The 16,133-nt window shown below is 39.5% G+C and overlaps 1 protein-coding gene across 1 annotated transcript; it reads right to left on the reverse strand.

Moving 5' to 3' along the window:
• Positions 1 to 626: 626 nt before the first annotated feature.
• Positions 627 to 15,707, reverse strand: bace1 (beta-secretase 1). The gene is made up of 9 exons (XM_042486661.1): positions 14,842 to 15,707; positions 9,216 to 9,304; positions 8,275 to 8,491; positions 7,478 to 7,615; positions 6,711 to 6,845; positions 6,487 to 6,588; positions 6,071 to 6,220; positions 2,410 to 2,581; positions 627 to 2,150 (listed from the first exon to the last, which is right to left on the reverse strand). The coding sequence occupies exons 1-9, from the start codon at positions 15,175 to 15,177 to the stop codon at positions 1,912 to 1,914; spliced, it is 1,578 nt and encodes a 525-aa protein (XP_042342595.1). The 5' UTR covers positions 15,178 to 15,707; the 3' UTR covers positions 627 to 1,911.
• Positions 15,708 to 16,133: the final 426 nt, after the last annotated feature.

Below are 16,133 nucleotides of genomic sequence, written 5' to 3' on the forward strand. Positions count from 1 at the left end.
GCAACAATTGGTTTTCACAACTTAAGTATTTCTGCACAAACCATAAGAATCCATCTTGGTGAAGCTTTTCTGCATGGTCGTTATCCTCACCAGGATCCTGACCTGACAACAGCTCGCAATCATAACCGACTTTTAGCAGTTGTGAGGCCGAGTGGATGTACTGCCAAATTCAGGGAATCAACACTGTAGATGTCTTGAGGTAGTGAAATTAAGTTAAAGTTTAGCTCAGCATGCTAATGACACGCACCCTGAAAACTTGGAACATCTGTGGCATTTTGTCACATGATCAAACTGCACATTTTTAAGTGGCCTTTCATTGTGACCATCCCAAGACACACCTGTTTAGTAATGATGCTGTTTGCTCAACATCTTGATATGCCTCATCTGTCAGGAGGATGAGAAGTGCTCACGAACCAAATTTTAACAAATTTATGACTAAAAATCTGAGTGAAACACATCTATTGAGTGTATGAAAAAGACTCAGTTCTTGTTTTTTTCTGTGAAAAAAAGGGGCAAAAACAAAAGTGCTGCATTCAAAATTTTATTCAGTGTATGTTGGATGTCAATCTATTAGTTATTACTTACAGTTAATGGTTTGTGTGAAGAAATAAAAATCACTGCACATCTTACAGTTACAATAAGTACTTTATTGAATCCACAGTGCTGCCAGCGCCTGACAGATAAATATACAGTTCTGAGTTTATCTATATACAGCTTGCTGAGAGACGATACAAACTGTCCCTTGTAGACATATACATAGTGTTCTTTAGTGTATAACATACTTTGGGCTGGTTTCTTTGTCCAAGCATATACTGTATGGTCCCCATTGAAAGATGCGGTGAGTTAGACTGTCCCTGTGTCTGTGAAAGAAGCCCTATTAAGTCTTGGTTTGTTAACATGTAATGTGTTTTTTTGTTTGTTTTTTTTACATGTGCAAATTATCAGATGGTGCAGCAGTGGATAAGCAATGTGTATTCTGTGTGTCTGCACAAATAGATCTGGAAAGCACAAAGTTTATTTACAATAGATACATTTAAGCTCAATATAGGAAGAGAAAGTGACATCTGATATTGACTGTGTTGAGTAGTCAGTCTCACACCAAGCGAAACTGATTTTATGCAATAAATGCTGTTACAATCTGATATTTCATCAAATGAACCTCTTTATGCTTACTTAATTTGCGTTGCAGAATTCTTTGCTGGCATTTGCAAAATAGTGTAATTTCATAGATGCTATTCATACTCAGTAGTGTATCATCTTTGTTACCATTAAATTGCTCTGTATAATCTCCACTTACAGTACATCTGTGCACACATACCGACCTTGTTTCATTCACTCAGAAGCCACAGACTATAGATCTATAAACACACGTAACACACGCTCTTCATAGCAAACCATGTCTCAGTACATGATGGATTCACATCTTGTATTCAGTTTTTGAGTCTTTTTATTTAGCCATCGTGTTTTAAATTTATCTTTTTAAAATTCCCCCCAAGCGACTGTGTGGAGCTCTGTAATGTTAAAGAGACAAATCTTCAAAAATTCCAAATCCAATCCACCTCTGTGGTCTATTTTTACACTATTTATAACTATATTTCCTTTTTGCATGTTTCCCACATCTGTTCCTCTTGTCATGCTGATCTGCATAGGTGGCTTAAACAGGCAAAGTCGACGCCAGTGACACCGACTTTCTCGTTTGTCCTTCAGGTTAGTAATGGCTCTAGTTATCCTCAAATGCTCTGCTCACGTTGGCATTTTCTGTACTTTAAATATATTCCTGAAAAGCCTGTTCAGAGCTCTCCTTCAACAGCACCAACATTTTTAATAATCCCTTAAAGCACACTCCATCCCTCTCCTGTTGTCTCAAGTGCAGATCTCTACAACTCCTTTTTGTCCCTTTCTTCTCCCCGTTCACTTAAGGAGTGATATGTCGTCAGCAAAGTCGCCGTGTGGGTGGAGGCAGCGGGCGAAACGCCACTGGCACACCATGAGACACAGCGGCAACATAAAGAGCGCGCAGATTCCCGCCATGATGTAGGCTATGGTCATGAGGGTGGACTCATCGGTCTGCGGGATGTTGTAGCCGCAGTCCTCAAGGTCGACGCCGTGGAACGGGCCTTCCACAGAGGCTGTGCGAAACTCATCGTGCACTGCAAATGGAAGAACAGGATTGTAGACATTTGAGAGTCACAAAGATAATGACAACAGATAGTATGTTACGGAAATAAGCTCTTTGGTGAGAAATGCTTGAGGTGAATCTTTCTCATATTTTATTCCTTTGAATAGTTCCTCTATCCAGATACCTCTGTCTATGAACATCCGTATCTCTTGTCCTCTTTTCCAGCTTACATTAAAAAAACCTTAAAAACCTCACTCCTCCTCCCTCTTCCCCTCCCCTCTCCCCCTCACCATGGCAGGTGCTAACAGCAAAGCCGATGCGTTTCTTTTCCCGGTCAAAGACCACGTAGAAACCTTCCATGATGACAGCTCCCATCACAGTACCAGTGCTGGACTGGGACACAGCAAACTTGTAGCAGTCCTCTTGGGCAGAAGCCACGTCCTCTACTGGCCGCAGATATTGCTGCATAAACAAAAATCAAAAGAAAAATCATTGAGTGACAATCATACATGAAACAGGCAGGTTCAAAGTCTGGGCCGAGGAACAATTGTGGCCCGCCAATCCATTTCAACAGCTCGAAGTTTATCTTTCAAAATATACCATATGCGGCCCACCACGCTGGTTAAATAAGCAAGTTCACTTGCATTTTTTATGTTTGTAATTTGTAATTTATTTTAAAAAGGGCCCCTTAATCTACATTTAAACAAATGTAAATAGTTAGCTAGCTACGGAGCTTTTTTTCTGTGGTAGTGCCTTGCCTGATGTTAAGAGGCATCCTAAAATAATAATCAAAAAAGACAATATGAAGAAACAGTAAGTACGATTATGACAAACGTTAAGGTAAAAAAGGCATACAATATAGTTAAACATGTATAACTTATGAATACACAACACAATTTCACAATGTTCACCTGGCCACCTCACAATGGCTGTACTATCATGCAGTTTGTTGACATGCACCAAGTAAGAGCTACGCAGGCAGAAGTTATGTGTTTACATAAACACTCAGTGATAACAGCGAGGGCTGCTGCTTTCGAGAGTGGTGGAAAGTTGAATACTTTTTCACAGAAAGATGAAACTGTTGCTGTGTCGCATTGGTATGTGATTTTTTTAATAACCCATACGATATGAAAAAAGACTGTCCCCCATTCAAAAACATTTGGACACCTCTGTCTCACACTCTTCGCACACAGAAGAAGCTTCAGTTGCTTGCAATCTGCAACCTCATCGCTCAATGCCCCCAAATCCTACTCAGCAGACCTGTTAATAGACTTTCTTTAATGAATAAATGTGTTTGTGAGCGGCAAGCGGGAGAGCAAACAGTATTTCGACAGCAGTGAAAAAGTTATTTTCTAAACACTAACAAATATTTATTGACTCTGATTATTTCGTTGCAATTAAATGTTTGGATTCACTCTTTTTATTTTATCAGTTTTAACTTTTGGGCTTTATAAAAATCTGGATTTATTGGTAATATTTGGATCACACCAGTCGTACATAATCTGATAAAGCCACCAGTGGAATATAATTCTACAAATAGTATAACACTAATAATATTAGTGTTGCCGTTCTATCTGAAATTGCGCAAAAATACTCTCTGTAAACAGAATGAGTAATGTAATGGGAGTTCCCATTTCTCATCATCCACAGTACAGAGAGAACAAGGATTTACACCAGAAGGTCAACACACAGTGGTTCGTAATAGGACACAAATGCAAAAAAATAAAAGCTGAACAGGAATAAATATTATGAATGAAGCTTCGAACTATTCAGTCCAGCCCTATTTTATTACATTTTATCAGCATATATTTAATATTGGGTGGTAAGTAACAAGATGGATGTCAAAGATGTTTGAAAAAAGAAAGTGGTGTCACTACACAGTTCGTCCACCAGAGAGCGCTGATATCTTCGGCCTGTAAAATGCCCTCCTCAGTTCATATCTCTGACACATTCCCGAACCAAATTTTGGATTCAGAGTCAATTTTCTTTTGTTCATGATATGTGTTCCTTTAAACAAAAAATCCTTAAACTCTCAAACTCTGATCACAGTATCATCTTCTTTTTCATTAGTACATTAGTATATTTGACCTCAAGTTTCCATGTATATATTCAGGTCACTGTACATTTTATACACGATAATTTGCTGTTGAACCAGTTATACAAGTTACAACATAAAGCAAAGAAGGTAAAAACTTTTTTTAAGCGTTTCATTCAGCAACAAGGTCACAGGCCTCGCACAGATTTACAGTGGTGAACCTCACTTTTTAAATCTCAGTTTCAAATCTTATTCACTCCACTACCATCAAGGTCTTTTTGAGTGGCTTTGAATAAAAACCCATTTAATGACTTTTTCAGAGATTTATGAAAAGCTTTAGAAAATATGTCCAAAGTAATTCTCTTTGAAATGTGGTCATTATGTTTTCCCCTCATGGTACCTCGCCAGGCTTTCATCTACTGAAACTACATAAAAGAGTATATAGTTGAAAGATAAAGTACCTGTGACCAGACTTCCTGAAAGAGTGCAGAGGGTAATGAAAACTGCATGTATTTAGAATTACAGGCACTCAGTGAAAGAAGGATGTACATGATTCATAGTAATGACAAATAACTTCAATTTTCAGTAAATATGAAAACTTCTTATAAGCTGAGAGAGTAAGTCAAACTCCTGATGCTTACCATCATTTAAACAAGATACCATGCATTTTTTAGCACTGGACAAAAAATGAGATTTAATTTTCCCTCCAAGAGGGTAAAGTAAAAAAAGCTGCTGCTGAATATCTGAAAATAATTTTACGCTTTGGAGATATCATATGTTCTAGGGATGGGCATGAGTACTTAAGTACTCGATTTGGAAGTCACTTTATATTCAACTAACAACAACAAACAAACAACAAAGTAATCGCTCACCAACCTCCCAAATGTGAAAACTACTCTCTGTCTCTCTCTGCTGCAGGAGTGTGAGTTATGCACCGCGAACAGTCGGCCAACATCCACAAACACGGATAACTGTTAGCATCAAACAGCTAACATTATGTGATGGTTGAGAAGCGTAACCAAAAAGTCAAGCCATTTTGGTGCTGTTGTGTTTGTTAGTTTGTTAGGACTGTTTTAACAGGTCTGTGACCAATGTGCTGCTGTATTAGCAGACAGACACTGAACCAGGCCCCAGAAATAACTGCTTAGCCTTGCAGCTAATTTTCCACAGTGGACACTCGTGGTATTGCAGCAAGAAAAAAAAATTAAAAATTACCTGTGGTTCCCTGTAGGCAAGCGCTATGGTGAGATGGGCAGGGCACCTCAAACTGCAAACAAGGTCAAATATGACTCTTTCTATTATGACTATGGAAGTTTTATATTTGTTCTTTAAAAAATAGATAGTAATAGATTAAAAATCTATTACTTATTATAATGTTAAGTCTATGAGCCAAGCTGGAGCTCTTGCACAGGGCCAGCAGAAAAAACACTTTGCTGCATATTCAGTACGTTCTACATACCACGTAAGTAAATTTGGTAGCTTAAACTTTTTTTTTCTCAACTCCAGTGAAATACACAGACGCCATCTTGGCATCCTGTGTCTTGGTATAATTATAAATCTATGCACTGAGCTGACTAAGAGTAGAGCAACTCCCAACTTGGTCCTTCATCAGTCCATCTAAGTTGTTTGATGGCATCAACATAAAGTTAGCAGATTTTTCTTCTGCTAACTTTGAATTTAAGGTTTAATAGGCTGATTGAAGCCTGGTTGTTCAATAACTGAATTTCAAATGCACTTCTTTTCCATTGTTAACCAAATTACACTCCTTTGGATTATTTATTTTTTTTATGCAAGCACTCTTTAATAATTTAATGTGAGTACAAATGTTTTCACAAAGTCCATCCGTGACCTGAAAGCATGAGTGAACTCCTGCTTTATGCAACCACTTCCAAGTGCAGTGAGACACTGTGAATTACCTGCGGCAGGATGGAGATTCTGAAGGACTGGTTGTGGTTTTCACTCATCAGGTAGAGAGAGATGACTGGAAAGATGTGCCAGGGTGTAGTGCCAGCCTGCCAACATACCAGCTGTTCTCCCAACCAGAACCCAGAGGGAAACTGCTCTGTCTGAAAAACAGGGTCAGGAGGACATTCATTCAGACTAAAGCATATCCAATAGGTGTGTCTGTGTGTGTGTGTGTGTGTGTGTGTGTGTGTGTGTGTGTGTGTGCATGAGTTGCTTCGACTGAATATAATCAAGGATTCCAAAGGTTATGTTTTTAGATCTTTAAAAACATTATGTTATAAGTAATGGCTGAGTGAAAGCAAAAGATGAAGAAAATGAGAGATTATGACAAGGATAAAAGAGTATCTATCGCATGGTAAGAACTGACCGAAGAGGCTGCTTCAATAGCTTTTACTGCAGCCTGGAAGACTTTTCTAGGCAGTCGAAGGTTGGTGGTGCCGCTGTCCACAATGCTCTTATCATAGTTGTACTGTAAAAGGCAGAGAAACAGTTACCAATTACAAATCTCTTATTCAGCTCAAGTGACTCAGTTACTGACCATTAAATAATGCTTCCTTTGGTTTTTGCAGCCCTCCATATGTCACATCTTACCTCTTTACAGTCCATATTGAGGTCCTGTCCGTTCACCTCAATACGTACGATAATGACCTCATAGTACCACTCCCTGCGGATGGGAGTGTACCAAAGCTCTCCCACGTAAAGTGATGGATCCACTCCTCCGATGATCTAAGACCATGAAGAAAACTAAAATTACCCCCTCACAGTCGCATGCCTCTGTGCACGTCAAGTTTCATTAAGAGTTTATATCCATTTCTGTGAAAATATGGATGCTTCATACATCTTCCCCCAGCAGCACAGAAGATATATACAGTCAGCAAAGTTTCAAGGAGTACACATAAGACTAGTATTATTCAGTATAAAAAAATATGTTTCTGAGATATGACATTGAGTAGTGGCAGTAAAAGTGTTTTTTGCAGAACATTATTATGTCACAGTAAAGTTGACCTTTGACATTTTACATATTAAATGTCATCAGTTTAAACGTTTGTGTGAAATTTTGTCATATAAATAGTGCATGAACTCTTGAGATGTGGCCAAAAACATGTTTCTTGAGGTCACAGTGACCTTTGACCACCAAATAGTAACCACATTCTTAAGTCCAACTGGACGTTTGTGCCAAATTAGAAGAAATTCCTTCACAGCATTATTGAGCTATAATGTTTGCGATGTACAAATAACCCGAAAACATAATCCCTTTGCGGCAGCCATAGCCTTTTAAAAACAATCCAACACCGGCTCCAAATATGATATTACATTGTTTTTATGTGAGTGTGTGTGTGTGTGTGTGTGTGTCTCACCATGCTGCCGCCAACAGTAGCACTGCCCAGGGAGTAGTTTTGGGTGAATCCAGCTCCACACAGTTGGAGAGAGAAGAGGTTGGGGACAGGAGTCTGGCGAACCAGAGAGTCAAAGAAAGGCTCCAGTGTCTCGTCAGGCTGGAGAGAGAAATACAAAGGATAACTGTACCTCTTAATGGTGCTGTATTTAGCTTCCAGCAAAAGATTAAACAAACCTAATGATCTATTATCGTACCTTTTGGCAAATCAGGTTTCATCCTGCCATCTTTCTGTCCAAGTGAATGTATCTATTATTACGTTTTCCAGACATGAATACAGTAGTACCCTGCTATTACAATTTATGCAATAATTATTTTTTAAAAAAGGTTTTCGTTAAATATTCAAAACTAAAATACTTTTCTTGCAACATCCTCCTGCTTAAGGTTCAAACTGAATTATAAAAAAACTATATACCATATCCAATGTCATCATTTTGATCACTACCTTACACCACCTTAGAAATAAAAAGTGTAGTATTTTCGCACATATATTAAGGCACATTTTACTCTGCTATGATTGATACTTTGGTTAATATGTTTTTGCTACATAAAAAGTAGGGGAAAAAAATCGACAAATCCACTTTTTCTACTTTTAGGCCCTCAGTAGAACAGTAGGCAAGATGCAATGTAAAAATATACCCATCAGTTTATAAATGAAACTACAACAAAAAAGAGCACTGATTTTTGGCACTGAAATAAGTCACTTATTAGGACATTTCTTTTCAGATTTCGAGGGACCAAGTGATACGCCGCTCTTACCCGGGCTATATCGGCATAGGCCAGTCCCAGGATCCCCTCCCAGTTAGATCCATTGATGAAGAAGCGATCTGACTGGGTAATTGCAGCTATATTGGCACGCAGCGTGGCGTTGGGGCCATGAGGGACAGAGACCAGATCAGTGCCCAGCTCGCCCTCCCAGCGACCCTGTGTGTACGGAACATACACACTCCTACCCTGGTCACGGTACGAGCTGGAGCTGTGTTTGAATGTATGGTAAAAGAACACAGTGGGAGAAAAATAAAGAAGAGGGGTTGGAAAAACAAATTATTACTATTATAACTTTCAGCGTTTTTTCTTTTTCTTTCAAATGCATGTGAGTCCCTTTGTATTATTCTGTGTCCCCTCTCTTAATTCTGAGGTTATTTCGGGTCTTTGAACACAGCACAGGCAGAGCTTTTCATGAGCTGTTTTTTCCTCATTAGCAGTTTGTGACTTGCGGAGTGAATAACTGATCTACTGCTCTGTTCAGTGCTTTTTTTGGACCCAGCAGTATGCGCGAATAAGTTTCACTTTCACCGCGCCTGACATTTTGTTGCTCCATCTGCATCCAGAGTACACTCTGTGCTCTAAAAAGTTTGGCTCTATACATAACCAAACTGTATATATATTTCATTAGCGTTCCTAATGAACAGTCCAGCTTCAAAACATAAAAAAATATTTTTGTGGTGGCATATATTTTAATCGTGGCAGGGCGCCAGAAATAAATGAATGTGTGGAAAAGAATGACATCATTACTACAGTACAACCATTTTTGTGTAAAAACAGTGCCACATAATTTAAAACAGTCTGACACTACATATGGCTTAACAAGCTATAGACTATAGAATATGATTTGCCACTACGATGTCTCAGAATAACGTAAAAAAAAGCTTTAGCATGGCACCTTTTGTCATAAGCAGATGCAGCATGTCTGTACTCACAGTGAGCGATGGTAGTATCTGCGAAGGAAAGGATGAGCAGCTGCCCCGACAGCAAAGTTACTGCTCCCTGTATCCACCAGGATGTTCAACTAATAAGACATAGAGAAAACAGAAGAAGGAGAGAGATTTATTAAATATATGCTGCATGTGTCGCAAAAATCTGTATCTTTGCTGCCTTTTAGACGGACAAGGCTATTTGTAAAACAAATTCTCTGCGTGGGGTTTTTGATGTCTGCTTTTGATATCTTAACTTTTTTTTAAACCAATGTTCTTTCAGGCAATTATTTGGCAAATTTTCTCTATTACAGTGAGTAGCCAGCCTCACCTCTCACAGTCATTCTCTGTGTCCATTTCTCTTTCCTTGTAGTGTCCTGTGCTGTTTCCTGTTGCCCTATATGTCCTTCTCTGTCCCCCTCTCTGTCTCCACTCTAACCCCACCACTCCTCTCAGGTTGCCCACTCTACTCCTTCTCCCTCCCATCTCCTCCTCTACTGTCTGCATCTCTTTGTGAGTATCATATTTTGCGCCGTCAGTCAAAACAGTTAGTGAGTGTGTGAATGGAGCGCAATGGCAGGTGGGGGTGAACAGACAGAAATAAACAATGCCTACTGTATATGCCTCATATTATCACAGAACCCTCCATATAGCACTGGTACCCTTTATGATAGATTTTTTTCTGCTCCTTTTTGTTGTACTTCTGCTTTAGTACACATTTAAGGTGCCCATATGCTCATATTTAGGTTCATACTTTTTGGGGATTTCTACTGAAACATGTTTGTATGCTTAAATGTTGAAAAATACATTATTTGTTATTACTGCCTGAATATACCTGTATTCACCCTCTGAAATGCTCAATTTTGGCGCCTTTCTCTTTAAGACCCCTACAGAAAAAAGCAACAACAAAAAAACAATCTACTCTGATAGGTCAGTGTTTCCGAGTCCTCAACATCTGCACTCGCGACATCTCTGCTTAATCACTGAAGCCAGCAGAATGACTGTAAAGGCACTGTAGTGCCTTTATGGACTGTTTCACTGAGGTTGCATTGCTAGGTAACAGTTGGGGTCCCTGTTTACTTCCTGTCAGCTGATGTCATTTACATACACTGTAAAATATGCTGCGTTTGAGGAGAACTTGTGAGCTCATAGTTACAAATGGTTAAGTCATGAGAAGTAACACTACTTGTGGCAACCTGTCAGTGTCTAGAGGCCGCCAAAGCTAAAAATTTAGCAAGCTATTGAGCGAGTCACATAATGCAGGTAATACAAATGTATAGTGTCAGTGTCTCTATACAACTGAAATTATGATATATTACCTTACAGTTTGGCGACAAATTTGAGTCCCTGCCCTGGCTACTTCTGAGAATGTAAGGAAACACGTCACAACTCGTAAACTCGGAGCTTCAACAAACTTTCCACTTACAAGGTCGTAAATATCCCATAAGAGGGAGTTCAAATGGACTCTTTTCGTGATCACGATAAACACAACCCTATTTAAACGCAGCAATAATCCAACAGCGACCCATTTAGAATGTCTATGTTTTGAGTTTAAACAATCTGATTTGTGACATCACAACTTCACGGATATCCTGATGGCTTGGTTAATGCCACAGTTTCTCAATACCTACTGTGTGCACTTCTCTGTGGACTGAGGATTTTGATATTTTCACAATATTTATATAGGACTTACACCTGCTTTATACTACAAAATACATGGAAATATATCTTTTAAAAATTAGGGGACCTTTAAATCTTATGTGAGTCATGTCTTCATGCTAACATAATTGTACAATGATGACTGACTTCAGTCAACACATTTTTATTCATATGATTCAGGTTACGAAGCACTAATATAAGTTTAGTTCCTTAGTTTTGCAATCAAGTCTAGGCATATTTTGTGCCATTTTTTCTGATTGACAAATCAAAGGGAATATAGATATGAAGTGTTGCACAGAAACACTCAACCCGACAGACAGGCAGCCATAGAGCCACAGCAAGCTGTTCAATAATGGATTGGCTCTTTAAATATCCAGAGAAGTGCTACTGTCTCAAGGGTTGGGCCTGGAAGCCTGGAATAAATACTGCCTCTGTCTAACACACACATGCATCCATGTCAATGACATACACACATGGCTGCATATGCCGTTTCCACAAAGACTGCTATTGTCACGGTGTATTAACGCTGTTCATACTCTTGTCTTCCTCTCTTGGCTCAAAATTTGCTGACTGCTCAGGATGGATGCGTTTCTTTCATACACAAACACTCACACTGAAGGCTGTATCCTGACACAGTGGCATTTCATGTCTTTCTGCACTCTCTCTCTGTCTTCCTGTCTCCCTGGCAGAGTGCCTGTCTCTTCCAGCCATTATATTTGCCCTTCCCCCTTCACTGTGGCGAAGAAATCATCTAGTGGTTACCAGAACACACCGTATATCTTGAAGTTACTGTAATTGACCTGAAGTAATTTCCTTAACTTTGCATCTACCAAGCATCTCAAATTATATACAAGGCCTTTTATCACTTCTGCTATTATTTTAGTTTAAAACCATTTACGCAGTGACTGATGAATCAATTTATACTATACTCTATTTATCCGCAGGCCATGCTGGGGATTTTAAAACCTTAATACACTCAAGTAATTTGAGTAAAGATATCTTGTGACTTATTGAGGGCCTGCAAACGACCATTTAAAGTGTTTTTATGGAGATCCTGACATGTCATTTTAATGAATGAGATGGTCACTGACCCCTGACCAATCTGGAAACTATCGTGGTTTTTTCTGCACTTAAGGTTGGTTTGTGCTCTGTATTACGAGGCTCCAAAAAAGTATTGCCGACGAAAGTGAAAGCCGACTCCAGCTTTGTCCTCTTGGCGTTTCACTTGCATTTTTTCAACAATGCACAATTTTCAAGTGCCATTCCATTATTCCAGTGTCCCATTACTCAACAAAATATGCATTTGGACCAAAAGTCTAATTGTCAAGACAACCAGTATTACCACAGTGTTCTTTTATGATTCAGTTAACCAGTCAAGTTGCATCCATGTCTGTCCAAACTCATATGTAGCAGTGACAGTAGACAATTCCTCCAACATAAATGTTGCTGCAAAGAAGCTAAAACTTCTAAAACACAGATGCAACAAACACATCCTTCCACAAGAAGTACAGAAGATCTATACAATCAGCACAGTGTCACAGTGGACACCTAATATTCGCGTCACCAATTCAGTATCTGACCAAATGTCTCCCCATCTTTTTCTGAGTTATGACATTTAGTGACAGCCAGAAAAGTGTTTTGGCAGAACATTATAATATCACAATGAAGATGACCTCTGACCTTTTGGATATAAAATGTCATCACTTTATTCTTATATCCTATAAGACATTTGTGCAACACTTTGTCATAATTAGTGTACGTATTCTTGCGTAATGACCAAAAACATGTTTCGTGAGTTCACAGTGGCCCTGATATTTGACCTTTGACCACCAACATCTAATCAGTTCTTCCTTGAGTGCAAGTGGACGTTTCTGCCAAATATGACGAAATTCCCTCTATGCTTCCTTGAGATATCGCACTAAATATCCACTAAAATGGGACAAACAGATGAACATGAGAAAATACAGGCAGAGGACAGGGTCTCAGCAGATAAATAAGACCACCACACACTTGCAGTGATGAATAAGAGGAATTATTTTTGCATGGGTCTATACATCATTTTTTAGGAAGCTCCTGAATAGTACACATTTAATCCTGGATATTATCTATGTAATATTGTCTTAGTGCTTGAAACGATATCCTGTCTTCTACCATTTAAAGGTCCTTAAAACCTATTTGCCTAATTATTTTTGTGCAATGAGCAATAGGGCTGTAAATGAAAGCAACAGTTAAAACAGTCTGTATTTGTGTTTTTGTCCTTGCTTTTCTCCCAGGTTTGAAGTGCGCAGTGCTCAGTTAGGTAATGTAACATGCTTCCATGCACCAATGAGGATTGAGCAATATTTTAACCAAAATGTGAGAGGGTGTGTGTGGGAATGTTCACCTTGATAAGCTGAGTTTTGGGGTGTTAAACTCTTCATAATGCGCAAATAATAATAATGTTTCCGAGACATTAAAAAAATCAAATTTTCAGAGGCTGTAAATATGCTGTCATACACAAGGAATCCATTTGTTTTCAACTTTTTATTTATTGGGGCAATAAAGGCAACAAAAACTAAAATATATATTCATTGACTATAATGGGTTTTTTTAATTATTTTATTCATATAAGGAATACTTTGCTGGTATAATCCTAGATGGATCCAGGCAAGGCTGATTTTTTCTAACATAAGAAACATTAGGGTCTCAGTGGAAAAGCGACACCTCCACTTAGCATCCTTCATCTCTCCTTCATCATCTCTCTTTTCTCTTTCTTCACATTTTTCTTTTCTCTAAAAATCACACTTTCTCTCTTCTTCTCTCACTCTCATTCACCCCTCATCCCTCTCCATCTCCTTTTCTCTCTGTCTCATTGTTTCATTAATTTCGCTGTTTCACTCCCTGTTTCATCCTCTTCTTCCCCTCTTTTACCACCTCATCACTTTCTCTCCCTCCCTCTATCCGTCGCCCTCTGTGTGCCAGCCTGTACATCGCAGCTGCACCCAGCTGGCACTCCTCGCTCTGCAGAATTAATGGTTCCATTATCTGTCTGTATCATTCAGTCCTTTCTCTCACACACGTGCCCGCACACACACACACACACACAGAGGCCATCTGTCAATGCAGGGCCATCGACAGTATTAGCCACTCGGACAGTATATTTTAAGTACTTTTCCATCAACATAATTCAATTTTAAATGCTATATTTAATTGTAAAAATCTTACATTACAAACCTTGAATTATGGGGATGTTTTACTGAAGTAAAGTACGCACTCTGTAAAGATGTTAGAAAGGTGTGAAGTGAATTAAATTTAGTTGAACAAAGTAAGCGCGATTATAATCACTGTAATAATATAATATGGAGCGTTTATATGTGGTGTTTAAAGATAAGTTAAATGTACTTATTATTTTTATTATTATTGTTTTTGACATTTTTAAATTAATTATTATCATTATTATTATTATTATTAGTGTTATAACTTGTTGATCAAAACACAGTGAAAGACACACACAAAGACACAAAGAGCCAACAGACAGACTGATGCAAGACTGAGGTAAAAGTGTGATAAATGTAAAAGTGCATGTCTTAAATGTTAGGGGCTGTATTTTATTTATAAAAGGGGGGGCGGTTTGCTTTGACTAACATTTTTTTAAAGAAAACATGTCTTTCAAACCCACTTGCAGGTTTCAGAGATCTGAGGATATTTAAAATAAATACAAAACATGCCCATTTAAAGTTGAGAGTGCATCCCCCATTTTGCCCCCCTACCCCCCCACATAATAGTCCCTAATGCTGTGTATTTTCCCCCTACCTTGAAATGAAATGAAAATAGCATTAGGGAGTGTTATTTCAGACTCTGCACAGAGTAAGCTAATAAAGAATAAGACCCTGAGAGTCATCCTGAAGGATTGTTTTTGAGTGCACTCAGTATGACATATAGATACATTCAAGAGTGCGTTGACAACACATTAATCATATAAATAAAACTTTACCTTCTGCGGAGGAGAGCCCACGGCCATTTCCACGTAGTATCCCTGACCGGATTTCCCGCGAAGGTTATCGATCATGTCCACGAAGCTGACACCGCGCGCTGCCGCTCCTCTCCGCCTGCGCGCAGCGTGCCACCCCGCGTGTCCGTGCTCGCGGTACGCGGCGACTCGAGGCAGCGGCGGTGGCTGTTCAGCGCGAGCGCCTTGCCGCAGTGGCACGCGAATGGCTAGGGGCAGGCCCGAGGCGTCCGGCGCGGATTGACCGCTGCCGAGCAGATATAACGTCGTCCATATAAACAGACATGTCGACCAGCGAGGCTGTAACGTCGACGCCTCCATGTTGAAACTGGGTGAAGTTGTATTTTTGGTTTGTTTGGCTTTGACTTGACGACGCTCCGCTCAGTTTGACATCCAGTCTGCAGCGGCACAGGAGAGGTGAGCAGGTGGTGCTGATGCTAAAATGACGGCTAAAACCATGATGGCAGTTGCACCACAAGGGTCGCTGTGTTTCTTCACGGTAAACGAAGAGAAAAGAAACCAAATTTAAACCAAGACAAAGTAGGCTAGCATGTAAATACAAAACAGCCTTATTAAAATCACCCTTTCTATCAAAAAGCAGGCGGCCCTCGGTGTCACTGATAATTTGGGGTAGATTACAGGCTCTGCCTCCGTGCTCGGTGCATCAACAAACTGCAGGCTTGCGTCGTTTTCTCCGCACATCCTCATATCAAACGACCGAAACCATCGTAAGCGGGCTGGCCGGCGAGCCACCGTTAATCCGCATCCTTCCCGTCTCCCGACCCGTTCATTCAGTTCTCCGCCTTCCAGTCTTTCACCTCCTCCTCCTCCTCCTCCATCCACCCCGCTGCATCCTTCAGAGCTGCGAGAGCGCGAGCATCCCCACGTCCGTCAGGTTAAAATATTGAACCACAAAACTTCCTGTGAGCATTTCAAAATAAGACGTCCTCAAGTGAAAACTATTTTACTCATGGCCTACATTGCTTGTGCAATAAAATGCTGGACATCAGGCCTATATTACGCAATACATAAACATAGGTTAGCCTACTTTTTTCATTTTAATTTTAACTGAAATTATAGCTCACTCTTATCCATGTGGCCTGTTATCCAATTGAGATAAGATACTAATAGGGGTGGGAATCACCAGAGGCCCCATGATACAAGATACAAGGCAGATTTATTAGTTAAAATTTGTCCTTCATCCTACTGCATATTTGGATTTGAAACTGAAATAGACAGCAGTTTTCTTGTGCTGCGTTAAGGCACCTTTCGATACC

The sequence above is a fragment of the Plectropomus leopardus genome, chromosome 5 (assembly GCF_008729295.1).
Source record: "Plectropomus leopardus isolate mb chromosome 5, YSFRI_Pleo_2.0, whole genome shotgun sequence".
In the NCBI taxonomy this organism is placed as follows: Eukaryota; Metazoa; Chordata; class Actinopteri; order Perciformes; family Serranidae; genus Plectropomus; species Plectropomus leopardus.